An 18685-nucleotide genomic window follows, 5' to 3' on the forward strand; every position below is an offset into this window, starting at 1 on the left:
GAATTGATATATAACATTGTGTAAGTTTAAAGTGTAATCCATGTTGATTTGATACACTTATATACAAGATAATTATCACCATAACAATATTAATTCTTACAATCCATGAACATGGGATATCTTTCATTTTTTTTTTTTGTCTTTTTCAATTTCCTTCATCAAAGTCTTATAGTTTTCAGTGTAGAGATCTTTCACCTCCTTGGTTAAATTCATTCCTAGGTAGTTTATTATTTTTGATGCTATTGTGAATCAAAATTTCTTTCTCAGATATTCTGTTGCTAGTGTATAAAAATGCAACTGATTTCTGTATGTTGATTTTGTGTCTTGAAACTTTACTGAATTTATTGATTAGTTCTAACAGTTTTTTGGTGGAGTCTATAGGGTTTTCTATATACAGTAGTGATGTTTCTTCTATATACAATTTGTTGAGCATTTTTATAAAGAAAGATGCTATATTTTGTTAAATGCTTTTCCACATCTATTGAGATGATTATATTCTTTCTGCTAATATGTGTATACATTATTTATTAATTTGTGTATGTTAAACCATTTTTGTATTCCAGGAATAAATCCCACTTCATTATGGTGTATGATCCTTTCAATGTGCTGCTGAATTTGGTTTAGTAATATTTGGGGGGGGGGGGAATTTTTTCACTAATATTCACCAGAGATACTGGCCTATCATTATCTTTTCTTTTTTAAAAAAAAAATATATATATTTTATTTCAGAGAGGAAGGGAGCGAGAGAGATAGAAACATCAATGATAAGAGATAACCATTGTTCTGCTGCCTCCTGCACACCCTACACTGGGGATCGAGCCTGCAGCCCCGGCATGTGTCCTGACCAGGAATGGAACCGGGACCTCCTGGTTCACAGGTTACTGCTCAACCACTGAGCCATGCCAGCTGGGCTAGTTTTCTTTTCTTGTAATGTCCTTATCTGGCTTTGGTATCAGGGTAATTCTTGCCTTGTAACATGATTTTGGGGTTATTCCTTCCTCTTCAATTTTTTTGTAAGAATTTGAGAAGGGTTGGTATCAATTTGTATTTAAATGTTTGGTAGATTCACCAGTGAAACTATCTGGTTCTGGGCTTGTCTGTTTTGGGAGGCTTTTGATTACCCATGAAGTCTCCTTATTCATGTTTTCTCTATTTAGATTTGTCTATTTCTTCATGATTAAGTCTTATTAGATTGTATGTTTCTAGGAATTTATCCATTTCTTCTAGGTTATCCAATTTGTTGGAATATAATTGTTCATAGTAGTCTTCTGTTATTCTTTGTATTTCTTTTGTACCAGTTATAATGTCTCCTCTTTCATCTTTGATTTTATTTAGTTGACTCTCCTCTCATTTTTTTAAATTTGTCGAGGCTTGTCTATTTTGTTTATCTTTTCAAAAAACAAGCTCTTAGTTTCCTTTATCTTTTCTTGTTATTTTTCTAATGTTTATTTCATTTATTTCTGCTCTGATCTTTGTTATTTTCTTACTTATGCTAATTTTGGAGTTAGTTATTTTTCTTATTCCTTAAGATGTAAAGTTAGATTGTTTATTTAGCATCTTTTTTTTCTTAATGTAGGCATTTTTTGATATGAACTTCTCTCTTAGAACTGTTTTTGCAGCATCCCATAAGTTTTAGTATATTGTTTTTTCATTTTTATTTGTTTCACGATATTTTTTGGATTTTCCTTTAACTCATTGGTTGCTTATAAATATGTTGCTTAATTTCTACATATTAGTGAATTTTCTAGCTTTCTCCCAGTTGATTTCTACTTTCATACCATGATAGTCATAAAATATACTTGGTATGATTTCAATCTTCTTAAATATTTCCTAAGATTTGTTTATGACCCACCAAATGATCTATTCTGGAGAATTTCTGTGTGCACTTGAGAATGTATTATTTTGCTGCTATTTTTAGATATAATGTTCTGTTAGGTCCATTGGGTCTGACGTATGGTCAAATACAATGTTTCTTTGTTAAATTCCTGCCTGAATGATCTATGCATTGTTGGAAGTGAGATATTGAAATCTCCTACTATTATTTTATTGTTGTCTGTCCCTTCAAATCGGTTAGTATTTACTTAATTTAGGAGCGCTGATGTAGGGTGCATATATATTTATTATGGTTATAGTTTCTAAATAAATTGACCCTTTCTCATTGTATTCTTTGTCTCTTGTTACTGTTTTTAGCTTATAATCTCTTCTATCTGTGTCAGTTTATGAAGAGAAAAACAACGGTTAAAGCAATTGTAATAGAGAGAGGAAGGAGGTTAGTGGATATATTTGCATTAACTGAGTGTCCCAAAAAACATATACACACTTTGAGTAATTATTAATTCCAATGAGTTAAATCTGAAAAGGAAGAACCAGCAATTGAGCTATCAAGAATGTATGTGTATAAGTTGGGGCGGGGGGGCACCCTGTATATGTGTAGCATAAACAATCTATGATTGGAGGAAAGATGTGGATGGGTGTTTTCTGAGGGAAGTTTCTGTGTGACAGGAAGCAATATGAGCTATCTCTAAACTTCCTAAAAAAGTTGTAAATATTTCACAGTCTTCACTCTATTGGATAACCTATTTAGGTTATTATTCATTATTCAGGCACTATAAAAAGTCTAAGAGAAATTATTATCTCTCTCTTTCTCTCTCTCTCTCTCTCCTTCTGAAAGAATAATCAAATTTAGAAATTTTGAAGACAATCACCTGGAGAGGAATGAATCTTCTATATAATGATCATCCCTTGCTTTGAACATTCTGGTTTAAATATCTTCAGTACAACTTTAAGCAGATACTAATTATATATTTTCCTCTTTTAAAAAAGATAACTCAGAGATCTAGGCTTTTGTAGTATACTTAAATGTACTATACTTAAAAATGTCTTTATCACCCTTAATTGCAAACATTTTAATTCTATGACTTTATTTTGCCTGTCAGTCTCAGGAATATAAACCGATTTGAGATAAGTTTTTCCAATATATTGCTATTTGTGATATATGGTTATTTAGTCACAGATGTCTGTTTCCTTCTGGCATTTCACAAAGAAACACTGAGGAAGTAGTAGTACAATCAAAGAAACAACTTTGGTAACATCACATAACAATACAACCCATTGGGTGCTATCATCACTTCCTGGTTTAGAGTAATCAGAATGTCACACTTCCATGGAAACTGCTCACACACCCACAGGTCCCATATACAATGGATCCAGCTGTCTTCTCCAAAAGACACAGCACTGGGTGCAAAGCTGTGGGAGTTATAAAGAGGACTTTGTGAAAATGAAGTGACTTAATTCCCAAAAGGTCAACAAGCCCCCAAATCCTGGGAGCCCCACCAATGCTCAGGTTAGCCATGCTCTACACAGGCTTAGGATAATGATTCACAGCTCACTTGTTGAATCTTGGGTTTCACAAAAAATCTGGATACAATAATAACCTCAAAGGATTGTAATAGAACTATCGAGATTATGACCTTTATTTTGGGGACCAAAGAAAACAGGCTGCCTTCGGAGAGGAGTATAACAGGAGTATTTCTGGTCCCCCTAACACACTGTTTGCTACACGTAAGTGGGTAGGAACCCTTAGTGAGAGCCCACCTGTGTGCTCACACTGAGGTCAGCTGGCTCCCTGCTGTGTCACCTTGGGCAATTCACTTACCAATATGATAGTATTTACCTCAGAGGTTGGTGGGAAAAGCAAATGAGCTCAAATACAATGGAGTTTGTGCCTGGTGCACAGGTAGAAAACAGCAGTGATACTAGTCTTCTCTCATAACTAGTGTAGTCTCATCATGGAGGAGTTTTCCACAAGGAATCAAATTACCTGAAAATGTCAACAAGGAGGCAAATGTTTTAAATAATTCATGGATGGGCAATTTTTTTCTTCTCTAGTAACATTAATCACAATTTGATATAAAGTGCATTAACAACTCTTACAAATGTCCTAATAAATGCAAGACTCTCTGATAAATAAATTTCTCTTTTATTAATACATTCAACAAAAACATGCTGCATTCCTATATATTGCAGAGCATGAAAAGATGAATCACAGTTCCTACCGAGAAAGGGTTTGCCATTTAGTAGAGGAAATATCATATTTGCATAAGTAACTATATTAAAGAGTGGAAGGTTTAAGAGGGATAAGAAAAATTAAGACAAGAGGAAACATAATTACTCTGAGGTTCAAGGAATAACCCCAATGAAGGTATTATCTGAAGTAGACCTTAAAGGAGAGCTGTGCTTCAGAAACACAGAGCTAGTAGAATTGGGGAGGTGCTCCTGACCGAAGGAATAGCTTGAGAAGGGCAAGGGCATAGCCAAGCCTGAAAGGTGGTGGTGGTGCTGAAGTGGGTGCGGGGAATTGGCACATGGTGAGGCCCTTGAATGTCTGACTTAATGACTGGAGGCTCAAATTTAATTGTGTTCTGTTCTCTGTTTCTACCTTGAGTTCAACCCTTGTATCAAGCAGCATCCATTAAGCCTTACTAAGCCTTAGTGGCGTATTTTTAAAAAGCATCTTTTATACATCCTTTATGTGGTATTTTTGTTATAATTATGAGAAATCAACAGAATCTGAAGTTTTCTTCATGGCATATTTTGGTTCATTGGGGCTTTTCTGGTGTGATGGTAGAAGGAACTGCTTTTATATCTCACTGGACAATCTTCAGTGGCTTATCTATCTGAAGTTTGCAGTCTCAGCCCTGAAACTCCCCTATGTGAATACAAAGACTGCTGAGAGAGGATTCGGTTGGGCACATCTGACAGTGAAAGGAGGCTACGTGTGTAAACAGAGTTAGTTTGGGAATGATCACTGAATGGTTGGGTGAGGTCTGTTTGTTTGAGCTGACAGCCTCTCCCTAACTCTTTCATTAAACACCCAAGTAACCTCCAATTGCCCTCTTAGAACTTAATCTCAGTGCAATTACTAGCATTTCAAAATCATCCAACACAAAAAAGTACTAACCTGAAAGGGGTCTTTATTCAATGTTAGGAGAGGAATTCCAACTACAAAATTCTACAAATGCCCCAAATGTGAAGCAGTATAGATTTAGAAACCACTTACTCTATTAGGTAGTATAAATAATAAATTTATAACAAGCTGGCACACAAGTTAAGTGTCCTCCAACATTTCTGAGAACTTAGAATGCCAACAAGTGTTGGTGGAGTGTTTCTGATGAGATAGGCCTTCATCTACCTGGGAAACATGATTTTGGGTCTCTAGAAAGCTAGTTCATACAAAAATGCCAGTCAGCAATAAAGTTTATGTTCATGTTTGCTCTAATTTTTCCCGTCATAAATTTATTTAGTGCAATACTCCTAGCCAGTCTGTGCCCTAGCATTTCTCAAAGTGTTTTCCTAAAGCTACCTGATCACCTAAAAATCCTGGCCTCACCCCAGCCCTAATCAATGAGGCAAGGTCCTGGGATTTGAGTTATAAGGAAGAAAGTCCTTTATTTCTATGATTACTGAAGTTACTTCTACCCAGTTTCCTCTTATGTTATTATTTCAGCTCCTATCTTCCCAGACAGTTGAATCATTCAGAGACAAAGTTGATGCTGGGTGTAGATAGTCTTTTCAGAGGCATGTTGCCATATGAATGATGTCATCCCCAGTCAAAAACTTACTCCAATACCTTCACCAACAAGTTACAAAGGGCCAGGGGATCAACTGTGGTTGGGATTTCAGAGAATAATTAGAAACCAAATTTTGAAAGATATCCAACTGCTATTAACTTTTCTTTTTAATATTTTTCACTTTTATCTCTGTTATTTTTTTTGTTTGTCTTTTCTTTTCTTTTGGATTTCCCCAGGAAACTGAGTAATAGGACTAGTTGTGGATTACAAGAGAGAAGTGATTATAATAATGTCACTCTTGCAAAAACGTATCTTTCAAAAACAGTTTTGTTACTAATAAATAAGCCCCATACCTCCTCAGTCCCTTTCAGCTTTTCTTATTTAAATACAAATAAAATTATACTTTGGATCCTAGCAATTTCTTTGTTTTCCAAGTGACACTTTTGATCTTAAATGTATCAAATGCATATCATTACATCTTTTATACTTTGTCTTTTAAAGTCAACCAACTAGTTATTTTATAACTTACTATTATGTTTTCTATAAAAAAAATTGAAGTAAGATCTATATCACATTTAACAGGGAGGTTGTATGTTTGATGAAAAGAGACCTAAAGACAGAAGACATAGGTTTAAGTCCAAGTTTATTATTCACGTGATTCCAGAGAAATTCATATAATGTCTCTGAGTCTTAGTTTCATATTTAAATACTAGAGGCCCAATGCATGAAATTCATGCAAGAGTAGGCCTTCCTTCCCCCACAGCTGCTGGCACCAGCTTCCCTCTAGCACCCTGGACCCAGGTTTCCCTCGCAGCCCCGGCTTCCTCCGGAAGGACATCCGGTCTAATTAGAATATTATGCTTTTATTATTATAGAAAATAAGAATCAATATAATTCTTAATTCCAAGAGTTATTGTAGGGATTAAAGGACATCGTTAATATTTTTGTTCTTAAACATTTATGAATGCCTAATGATGTCAAGGTAGTCATAACGTATTCCTTGATCCCTAAAACAGCCTTCCATTTATTTCTATCTTTTGTGTTTTTCAAAATGATAGTTGGTCTTCTTGCTCCTTCCATAGGATGTAAGACATGGTTTTTTGCACCTGTGACTGATCTACCACATGTGAAATGCAGTGCCAGCATTCTGGTGACACTGTTGCCACCAAGTGGTCACTGTCGGGTACTGCAAGTCAAAATCTAGACCTGATAAACCACAACATACCAGTAATAGTGCTATGACAAGCAATTCAAACTGTGCATATCGACCAAAACAGTAGCTTTTCTTCTCCTTCCTTGGTGACATAAACTGATAGCACAATTCTTATCTAACCTGAAACACCATATTACTCTTTCTTCCTAGAGCCCACAATCCACAACAATTTAAAAATCATTGGCTAATGATTTAAAAATAATTGGACCTATGAATGCCTAGGTGCCTTCCAGACCAATTTTAACTAACACTCTGGAAGATAAACCACCCCAGCATCTGTAATTTTTTAAAATTCTGCAAATTACATTGTTGTACTGTGAGGGTAAAGAACCACTGGTTTAAATAATGATATCACTCATGTTAAATTGTTTTTCTACTGCTTTAGTATTTAATCAGGAGTATATGCTCATTATGAAATTCTTTATTAACACAAAGTTTCTCTCTTGTTGTAATAACAGGTGGATGAGATATTTATAGATTCGGCCTTGAATAAGCATTATATCAAGAACCGAGTAGTCAGACTGACGTATGTATGTTTGGGCAAAGGTGGAATCACAGCCTAATGAGACAAAGGGCAAAGGGGACAGGGACCCTCGTATATGCTGCATTTCTATGAGCTAGGCTTTGGAAAGGGTTTCTCATAAACATTATCTCTACAACAGTCTCAAGACATGGCACTGATCACCATTTTGTAAAGGAGAAAACAAAACTGGGGGAAGGTTAAGTGATATGTTCAAAGTTCCCCAAGTGACGGTTTCCCAAGTGAAACAGAACCAAGATTCAGTAACTGGAACTACCAGAATCTGTGTCTGGGAAAACCCAGCAGTATGTCACTGCAGGCACCAAGTTGTATTTTTTCTTACAAATATGTCATTTCAAAAATATTAAGAAGGAAAAGTTGACTACAATTTGGGACAATTAGTTTTACCTGTAATAAAGCCCCAGAGTTAGTGGGCACACCTACACAAAAACAGGTTTCTGTTTTAATAAATGTTCTGTTTGTTGTGGTGGAGGGGGAAGACTCATATCAGTTGCAGGAATCGCTCAGAGGTTTCTATTATGTTATTTGGAAAGCACATAGCAGAACCTATATGTAATAGGTGCAAATGTATGGGCCTGTATGACTCATCTTCTTAAAGAAAATGAATATATTTACACAGATTTATTTGAAGGAAATAATCACTTTTCTCACTCATAGACTAATGCCTAGTAACAGACTTACTCCAAGTTCCTTACAATTTACTAACTAGTGACTACCAGATGAATTTTATAAAATTGGTAAATTCTGTAATACTTGGGAGATAAAAGGAACATATTTGCTGAAACCTTCTGGACTTCATGCCTTCTATTTTGAAATTCTGATTTGCCATAATATTCAAGCAACATTATCATAATCTTATGAACTCCTTTAAATCTGTAGCCATTGTCAGTGAATTTTTGTGTGAATTCAACAATTGAGACATAATTCCGGGAAAGAAAATACAGGAAAGAGTGTAAGTTGATACCAGATTATTACTTCGAATAATCACCTTTCTCTTCTGTCTCAAAGTCCAGAGGACGATGGTGTGAAAGCAGATATCATTATGGTGTTCCAGTTCCCATTTGCTGAGCAAAGGGCAGTAAGGAAGAAGAAAATCCATAACATCCTAAACCAGAAGATAAGGAATACAAGAGCCTTGTCAATAAATGCCTCATCAGTGCAAGTTAATGGTAAGTAGGCACCTTTCTGTGTGATGTGAAATTCTCTATTAGGCTCATGTTGTGTCTCACCTTAAACTTAAGTGCCATATTTCTATTCCAAACAATAGCTAGAATCAAGATTAATTTTTTTAAGTTAAAAAAGTAAAATTTCAAGGTCTTACTAATATTATTGACTGATGAAAGCATGTCTACAGTTAGTTGTCAAGGGGTTTTTCCTGTAGTAAGTGACTGGTGCTGATCCCAAAATAAAGGCCAACCTTTACCATTAATAGAAAATTAATCTGACCCATCACTGCCTCCATGACTAAGGAAGTGAAAATACTAAGCATTTAGCAACAACTGCTTTTCTGGGTGGAACCTTTCTAAACATAAACTCGTGTGTTGCCTCTCAAAAATATAGATAATTTCTGAATCAAGTGAAATTATTACATTTTTAGAAAATATATTTTTATTTATTTCAGAGAGGAAAGGAAAAGGAGAGATAGAAACATCAATGATGAGAGAGAATCATTGATTGGCTGCCTCCTGCATGCTCCCTACTAGGGATCAAGCCAGCAACCCGGGCATGTGCCCTTGACCTGAATCGAACCCAGGACCCTTCAGTCCACAGGCTGACATTCTATCAACTGAGCTAATCTGGCTAGGGCAATTATGACATTTTTGTTAACTTTTTTCCTATGGGCATTTGGAAAATTGGTAAACTAACTTTGGAGCCACTAAAGCAATCTTACAATTAATAAGTAAAAATCACTAACCTAGAAAAACTTATTGAAACAATTATACTGTTAACACTTCTCTAAAATAGAGAATCAACCTTTATCAAGGCCCTGTCTATTCCCTTTATATGCTGCATCTAATTTCTAGATCCCTAAGAAGTAGGCAAATGTTATAGATGTGAACGAAGGCCTCAAAAGATTAAGGACTCTAATTGTTAAAAGGAGGTAAAATTCAAATCGAGATCTCTAATTTCTTGAGAGGCTCTGTTTAAAATGGCTCTGTGGTCAAACACATTTTAGAAATTCTGTTTTTTCAGATTCATCTCTTAGAAATTCATTCCTTATTAGCATACCCTGATGAGTCCAGCTAGACAAAAACCTGTCTACCCTTGTATATTAAGCTGCATCTACTTCCGGCAGACTTTCCTACAAATTCCAATGGACACAATCCTTAAAGTCACAAAGAGAATCAGAGTGATTAATATCAGATGGGAAACAGGATGCCCTGCCCTTGTAAGGGTCTGACTGACTCTTCAAGAGGAAACCAGACCAGGAAGCAAAAATGTGAATGAATGGGATGGGCAGGAGTTTGCTGATGTGGCAAAGAGTCAGCTACTCAAGGAATAAAGCTGTGGACCTCTCCCAAGCCGAGGGGGAAGAAACTGTCAAGGGCTTAATCCACCTTCTTTGTTAGGTGGGAAAGCAAATGAATCGAGGTTATGAAATAGTGGCAATCCTGATAAGTTACATGATAGTTCTATTTAATTCCCAATAACCAGTTAACTTACCAGGAATTTAAAAGCCTGACCTATCTGAAACTTGAAATGAGGTGTGAAATGGTCATGGATTGCCTGGTCTTTTTGTTTCTTACAGACTCAGATTGTACACTGCAGTTTATTTTAATGGCTGGAGTAGTTTAAAGGGTAGGATGTGCTGATAGAGAACCTGATTTAAGAGTTACCTGACTAATTCTAACCCCACTGAGTCACTGCAGGACGACCCAAGTAATTGGCCTAGGCCTTTGCCTTCATTTTCTCATCTAAAAAATCCTATATAATAAAAGGGTAATATACAAATTGACCCAAACAGTGGAACAACCAGTCGCTATGATGTGCACTGACCACCAGGGGACAGGCACTCAACAAAGGAGCTGCCCCCTGGTGGTCAGTGCGCTCCCACAGAGGGAGCTCTGCTCAGCTACAAGCTGGGATGATGGCTGTGAGCAAGGAAGTGGTGGCGGAAGCCTCTCCCACTTCCACGGCAGTGCTAAGGATGTGCGGGGAGCAGGCCTAAGCCATCAGTCAGACATCCTCCTAGGACTCTGGGCTGCCAGAGGGTGGACATCCCCCAAGGGTCCCGGACTGCGAGAAGGCACAGGCTGGGCTGAGGGACCCCACGCCCCACCCTGAGTGCATGAATTTTCATGCACCAGGCCTCTAATTGTAATGATAATGTTTGTTCTTCCTGAAATAGAAATACCATGAGGCTATAGGAATATATATATATATATATATATATATATATATATATATATATATATATATAATATGGAACATATAGACTATTACCACTTAGAAAATTAGTAAATTGTATATATGTTTTGGAAACTGAAAGCATTAATGTGAGTGACTGGTAATAGAAAAGCTAGAACCTTGAAGATTTCCAAATTTATAAATGTAATAAGAGCAGTGTTTGTTAGCACTTAGGAAAGGCCCATTAGTGGAAAGCTCATTAAGAAACCTCAAGGCTGTTCTTACAGGCAAAAACATTGGTCTATAGAAACACTTAATTTGGGGGACTCCCAATGAATAAAAAACTGCAGCCCAAGATTTATCCATAATTTGTCAAAATATGTGTTTTGTTTTGACAAATTACTGTGTGGTGTGGGTCCTTCATGTGATGCGGTGTGTGAAAGCAAGGCCAAAGTCAACACCTCTGCATTGCAAATGCCCTGGCTGTGGCCGAGCAGCTCACTGCCTACCTGCAGTGGGTGTGCTCCCACTCCCATCATGTTACTTGTAGGCTGTAGAGCCCTGAATACTAACTGCATTACTCCCAACTCAGAAATGTGTGAGAGGGTTACTTTCAAGACTAGGATGTTCATGTTTCTTTGTGCTCCTAGATGTGGAAAGTCAAAATATTGATACAAATTAGAAACCTTCAACAGCTAGTGACTTGTGCATAGGAAGTTTACCTCTAGGCATAATCATGTCCCCTAGAAAGTCAACCCTTAAAAATCCAATTATACTTAACAACCATTACACTTAACCTGGCATCATTCCTGGAAAAGAGGTATTTGCATCCAGCTCAAACTAAGCTGAAGAAGTTTTAACTGAAGAATTCTAACATTATACTATTATAAAATCACCAAATAAAGACCAACCTTTATTTTGTATCAGTTAATCAATATATAATTCTAACATTATACTATTTTCCATTTTAGTGCATTACTACTATGTGGCATTTTAAATTGTTTTTTTAAGTGAAATAAGAAATTTACTAAAAATAATATTTGACAGAAAATTGAGTTCCTTCCATAGACAACATTTGACAGAAAATTGAGTTCATTCCAAATAAGACCCTGGAGCCCAGGGCAGGTCCTCCTCAGCATATGGATCACTGTAATCAACCACGGCGGCCTCCTACTCTTCATAATCCTCTGGAGGAGGGGGTCAATTATATATTGTTTAACTGATACAAAATACACATTGAGAATGTGTCCTGAGAAATTGATTCTTCACCATATAATAATTTGGGCATGCCTTTAAGGGAATCATTGAATTCAATATTTTCAAAACCCCAATTTACAGAGTTCATCATCACTAGTTTTTCAAGTGGGACTTATAGAAGGTGGGTAAAATTTCTTATTTTGCACAATGAGAAGTTAAATGCAGACAACATGAGTCTAAAGATACCATTGGTGGAAATTTGTAAAAGTTTATCTTCATTCTGCTCAGCAAGCAATTTTATCTTGAAAATCATCAGTATTCAGGCAACCTTCCACCAACTTAAGTTTAAGTATTCATGTTTTCTTTATCAGATCCCTAACTTTGTTGGAAATTAACAGAATTTAATCTTAGTTTCTGTTCAATAATTGATTTTGGATAAGAATACACAATAGCTTACTCTTCAGAAAAAATCATTTTGATAATTTAGGAACTATGTCTTAGAAGTATTTTAAGTACAGTTCACATGGGTGTTTTCAATGTGTTTTACTATTATTATTATTATTATTATTATTCCTAAACCTTTTTACCAGAGAAAAGCTTCTGTGAACTCTTAAACAGAAGAGATAAAAGCAGTCCTTCTCTGGTTGAGGCTGAGTTTGAGCCTCAAAACCCCACCTACTTGCTCCCTACTTCCCCGCTTTTTCTTTCTTCTAAGGTGAAATCCAAAGAGGGTGTTTTCTACACCATTAGAAAACCACTGTTCTGTAGGAATATAAACTATTTGTGAAATTTAATCTTCACTATTTGTTCCCTAATCATCCACTGTTTGAGGTATTATGCACCTAATTGGAGGTTGCCTATTAGTCTCTACAAAAATTGTGCATATATCTGGTATATCTAGTAGCCATTCTCCTGACTCTAGAATACTGTCTAGAATCCATATATGGTCAGCACTTCCTGGTAATTTCAGGTCATGGAGGCCAATCAGGAGAATGTCAAATTATTATTCTTTGTTCTATTTTGTTTTTCAGCAATGAGCTCATCAACAGGGAAGTTAACTGTCCAAGCATGTAAGTCTAGTTAGCTTATAAAAACAAGTTCTATTTCCACATCAGAAAGAACAATATCTTCAAATATTTGCTAATAATTTCCCATCCATGTCCCACTTTTCTTGGGAGAGAATAGCAATTGGGCAATATCGAAATACTTTTATTTCTAACCCTGAGATTGATCTTTTCTCATGTTTAAGAAAAACATTTTACATGATTGAAATTTTGAACATTTTGCATAAGTTATACATATATATTTCTGGTTTGGAATAAATGGACTTGCTTTTCTAATTTTTAAATGCTACCAAATATGCTTTCTGCTGAGAAATAAAATGAGAAAATGAGATGGAGAAGAGATAGATTCCATTATCTGTGACTGACCTATAAAATTTGCTTAATATATCTTACCTTTATGGTTGACAGCAGCTCCACTTGTTTATTTTATATCAGTGTAACCAAATTTTTGAAAGATTTTATAAAAGTGGTGATGAATTTGAGCAAAGCTGTTCATGCATTCATCTATGTGTCTTGCAAACACACCATACTACACATTTTAATTAATTAATTAATTCCCTCGCTCATTCCACAAATATCATTTTAATATCTACTAAGTGCCAGGAAGTGAATATAATTGTGAATGAGACACAATACTGCTTCTAAAATTAAGAGTTTGAAGTTAGGGGAAGACATAAGTAAATCAGGAAATATTAAAATGGTGTGATAAATGCTATGACAGAGAAAGTGCACACTGCTATGAGAGTCAATCAGAGAGTAAGCTAACCTCATCTTGTGGAGTCAGAACATGATCTGAGACAGAAAAGAGGGGAGACCATAAAACAAATGACAAGTAGGATGAGTGTCCTGGCAGGGAAAGTAGTGTGTAAAAATGTCTTCTGGAAAGAAAGGACATGGTCATGTCTTGCAATTGCAAAACATCAGTGTGGCTGGAACACAGAATGGAAATTGAAGGTATTAGAAAGAGGCATGATTAATAGTCACCAAAGACCAGAATCCTGCTGACACATTTTGACTTTATTTGGAGTGCAGTGAAAAATCACTAAATTGTTTTACTCAGATCAGAAAGATCACTCAGTTTCAATGTGGAGAACAGATTGGAGGGACAAGACTAGAGGCAGGGAGATAAACTGGGACACTGTAGAAATCTTCTAGATGAGAAAAATGGTGAACTAGAGCAATGGCAGAGTGATGGAGATTTTTTAAATGACTGGCCACAGTTGGAGTGTAATCAATGCCAGTAAAAATCAGTTTTCTTTTTTGATACCTAATTAGTTAGAACAAAAAGTGAAGCTAGTTTATTTTCCCTATTATCACCATAAAGGTGCTAATAAAGGAGACTGATTCTTAACAGGAACCCTAAGCAGCAGACTAATCTCTGATCTGATGCACAGAACAGAGTACCTACTTATTCCCACCAATAGTGAATGTGATGTTTATGTGGAAACATGGAACTCCATCCTGAAAGTGAGAGACTGGTCACCATACATTACCTCATGCACACTTTAAGAACTGGCCACTCAGAAAAATATAAAGAAGAAGGAGCTCCAACAAACAGGACATTACTTGTCTGGTCAGTTCTCTTGTGAGAAGTTCATGTCAAAGTGACACTGTTGAATCACCTAAAATTGAGAAACAATGATCTTAGTATGAGCTCCCAGGACATGTAGGTAATTGACACCACAAGTCCTTAGGATACACACTTTGCAGTGTGCCAACCCTTTGCAGCTGTACATAGTTTCAGTAGGCAATATATTCCACATATATAAAGGGAAGGAAAGAATAAAACATCAACATATTGGTAAATACAGAGGGCGGATATTAATATTGTACATGTTTATATAATGATAGATGCAAGTATTGCATTGTAGTACTCTATTAGAGGTTCTTTGCATCAAAACTTACACATTTCTTAAAACGCAATAGTCTCATCTCTTTCAGGTTGCGGTAAACGGGTTGTTCCATTAATAGTCAACAGAATAATGTCCGGAGACATTGCGGCCAAGGCTGCCTGGCCGTGGCAAGCTTCCATTCAGCGTGATAACATCCATCAGTGTGGGGCCACCTTGATTAGCAATACGTGGCTCGTCACTGCAGCACACTGCTTTAAGAAGTAAGTTATAGACCTTAAGTTGGACCCCTCTACTGCTAAAAAAAAAAGTCTCTGAGTAATAATCAATACCCCCAAATATTACTGAGGTAAAATGAGAAATTCTGGTTCTTTTCTAAAACAATGTTACGTTTGCAAACTTATTTGAAAAGTTGTGGGGGGAGTGGAGTAGTCATTGAGCAGGTCCTCAGATTTCTTTCTAACTAGTTCACTTTATGACCTTTCCCCAGTACCAAATATTCTGGTAAGAAAAACAGAAATGTCAAAAGGACTTTATGTTAGAGTAATAGCAAGAACTAAATGATGTGCTTTAACAAGTGAAAATTGCTTAGAAATTTCTGTTGGAAGATAACTTACTATGAGTCGATTCACAAAACTACAATTGTGATTTAGATTACATTAAAAGAAATGCAGAACCCAGAATAAATGAGATATCAGACTCTTTGTTGGTCAGTTCCTGCCTAGAATAGTGAATTCTGTCCTGGACAATACACTTAAAGAGAACTTGACAAAACAAAATGCTCTTACTAGTAGAGTAGTAGCGAGTCCTTGGTGATAAAGAAAGGAGCTGGTATATCCATACAGTCTTGCCACTCAAAGCATAGTTGGTAGACCAGCAGCATTGACATAACTACAGAATTTGTTAAAAATGAAAGAATCTCAAGCCCTATCTCCACCCTACAGAATCAGGAGCTGAATTTTAAAGGCTCCCCGGGTTATCTGTTTGCAAATTAAAGCTTGAGAAACTATCCTAGGAGAAAAAAAGTTATCTTGCAAAAGCTCTGGTAGAGATGATAAATAATTATGTTCATATATATGAAATACTTTCCTGTGTAAGAGAACTAGGTAATCAAGTAAAAATTTTTCAACAGTCAGAGATGCTCAAAGATGAAAGGGACTTTAAGGTAAAGAAAGGGATATAAAGGCAATGATGTCCCCATCTGCAAAAGGGTTCAAGCGTAGACAATGGCCACTTGAGAGTGTTCTTGTAACAACAACTATCATCATTCATTAAGCCACAATATGCTACAAGCATTTGGCTAGGTGCTTAAGATTTGTTTTATATGATTCTTATCTATGCCCTCCTTTGCTTGCTAAACCCTGCTTAGTAAGCCCCTTTTCAGTGAAGGAAATAAGGAAGGTTAAGTAACTTGCCCAAGGACACAATGTTAGGAGATGGTAGAGTTGAACACAAGGATATGACTTCCTCATGGCAAATCCCATTTCCCAAGCAGTGGGTCAGTGAAAGGACCTCATGACTTTGTATGGCATTTACTACTCAGATTATTTTATATTAGTGGAGTCTAATATTGAGTTAACACTTTAAGAAACCTCAGTACATGATTTTTTTAAAGCTAATAACACAATTCCTAGATCCTATTTACAGGGATGATTTTCAGACCAGGTGTCACCACTTTAAATGTTTACAATTTATTTGGGGATCTAAATTACTGTTTTATACTTATCACTAGTAAATTGCACCTTATTGATATGGGGCCAAATTAAAAATTGTTAAGTGTATTTGTAATCTTTACTCAGCATCCTCATGTAAGGTATTTCTAGTTTGTAATCTGCATATGTAATAAACACAAACTGTATTAATTGGTAGCAAGCCATTGTTGGAAAGTGTTAGAATGATCACTCCCATTTGAGTAAATATAATTCTGTCCTTTTCATTTCCAAGTTCAAAATATCTATTTTATGTGACGTTCCTCTAGGCATGATTAAGTTGTGAGTGCAGATTTGTACCAATAAATCTCACAAAAGACTGATTTATAAATTTAAAATGTGTGTATATTTATGCTATATGAACAATTGTGTTTATAAACCAATCTTTATTTAGCTTTTCTCATTAGAATATTTTTGCATATAAAAATTGTGTATAAAAATAAAATTTTAAATTGCCTCAAAAATGAAAATAATAATCCCAGCACAATTAACAGCTATCAAATAGGATTTAAGCCCCATTGATGTTTATAATAAATGCATCTTTCTATGAAGCTACCTATTAAGAAATAATTAGGCTGAGAAACAAGTATCTATGTAGACAGTATTTGTCTCTTTGGTTATCCCTATGGATGATGTTCAATTAATTAGTTAAGGAACATTTATCTTGCTATTAATAAATAAATTTTGGTTGAAGACCATGTCCTATAAAGAAAAGAGCATAGAGAGGCAAGCAGACATGTGATACTAGGCAAATAGTGTAGCCCATTTAGGCTTTATTTTCTTTAAGCATGAGACACAGGCTTTATTAGATAATCTGTCATCACTAGATGACCTTTCCAATCCCTACATGCACCATTATCCACCAATTGCTCCAGCCCACGAGCTATAAGTCATACACAATTGGCCATCTCTCACATGACCTCTGACAGCTTTTAACTCATCCACTCTTATCATCCAACAATCTATTTTCTAGAATCAACATTGTGGTTTTTTTAAAAAAATATAAATGAGACTCAAGTACTGTCATCTTAAAATCATCCATATCACTTGAATAAATCCAGGTGCTTTACTCATGACCTATAAGGCACTCTAAAACTGGTTCCTACCTACCTGTCCAACCTCACCCCCACCATTCTTCCTTTGGGTCCTGAACTGCAGCCCCTCCAGTCTAAAGCCTTGGGAAGTTTGTCTGGAAACTTGTCTTCCCATCTTCTCACAGCTGACTCCTTGTCAGCCATGTATTAGTTCCATTGTCATATCCCAAAAGAGCCTTCCCTAACTACCCTCTAGTATTCTATTCCATTGTTCTATTTTATCTTATTCTTAGCCCTTGTCACTGTTTGGTAATTTACTCATTTGTTAATTGGTTTCACTCTTTTTCCTTCACTAGAATCTAACCTTTTCTGTCTTGTTCACCACTTTATCCTCAGCACTTTGAATAAGACTCAGCACGTAGATGTTCAATAAATATTGGTTGAAGAGGTAAATGATATTTTATGTGCCTTTGCAGTTCTAAAATCTAATAATTCTGTATTAGATTCAGGCCTAAGATGCTGTTTGTGTATGTTTTAACCGTCAAAATAGTAGCAGTAGACTCCATTTAAATAGTCAAAGAAAGTTATTGGTGCAATCAAGTATTTTCAGGATGCCATTTTCTCTTTTATTAGCCTAGTGCAATTATTGTAGTGCAGTTTATATATTCTGTTCATTTGCTAATCTTTTCTAGGAACATAAATCCACGTGAATGGACTGTTAGCTTTGGAACAACAATCAACCCTCCACTAATGAAAAGAAATATCAAAAGAATTATTCTCCATGAGAAGTATCACTCCCCAGCAAGAGAGTACGACATTGCTGTTGTGCAGTTTTCTCCCAGAGTCACCTTTACTGATGACATCCGCCGGGTTTGTTTGCCAGAAGCTTCTGCATCCTTCCAACCAAATTCAACTGTCTATATCACAGGATTTGGAGCACTTTACTACGGTGGTGGGTATCTTAAAAATGATCATAAGGTATGATTTAATTTCCGTCAACATTTTCAGCCATTTCCACAACTTGGTTGGATTCGTTAGGGCTCCTGTTTTGCATGTGAAAAAACCTCAACTCAGATTAGCTAAAACAAAGAATAATGATGAAATGGCAACTTTTGCCCTTGTAATTTTGAAATCAAGAAGTGATTCTGGCTGGCCTAGA

General features: G+C 36.0%; 1 protein-coding gene across 1 annotated transcript in view; it reads left to right on the plus strand.

Moving 5' to 3' along the window:
• LOC308535480 (transmembrane protease serine 11A-like) overlaps positions 1 to 18685 on the plus strand; it is a gene marked incomplete at both ends in the record, with an annotated part of 54892 nt that overhangs the window by 29917 nt on the left and 6290 nt on the right. Inside the window, 5 exons of the mRNA XM_081114393.1 lie at positions 7242 to 7309; positions 8333 to 8493; positions 12901 to 12939; positions 14875 to 15046; positions 18219 to 18478. Of these exons, the coding sequence (XP_080970519.1) occupies positions 7242 to 7309; positions 8333 to 8493; positions 12901 to 12939; positions 14875 to 15046; positions 18219 to 18478 (700 nt within the window). The remainder of the gene's footprint in view (positions 1 to 7241; positions 7310 to 8332; positions 8494 to 12900; positions 12940 to 14874; positions 15047 to 18218; positions 18479 to 18685) is intronic.

The sequence above is a fragment of the Myotis nattereri genome (assembly GCF_964212035.1).
Source record: "Myotis nattereri genome assembly, chromosome: 1".
NCBI classification, from domain to species: domain Eukaryota; kingdom Metazoa; phylum Chordata; class Mammalia; order Chiroptera; family Vespertilionidae; genus Myotis; species Myotis nattereri.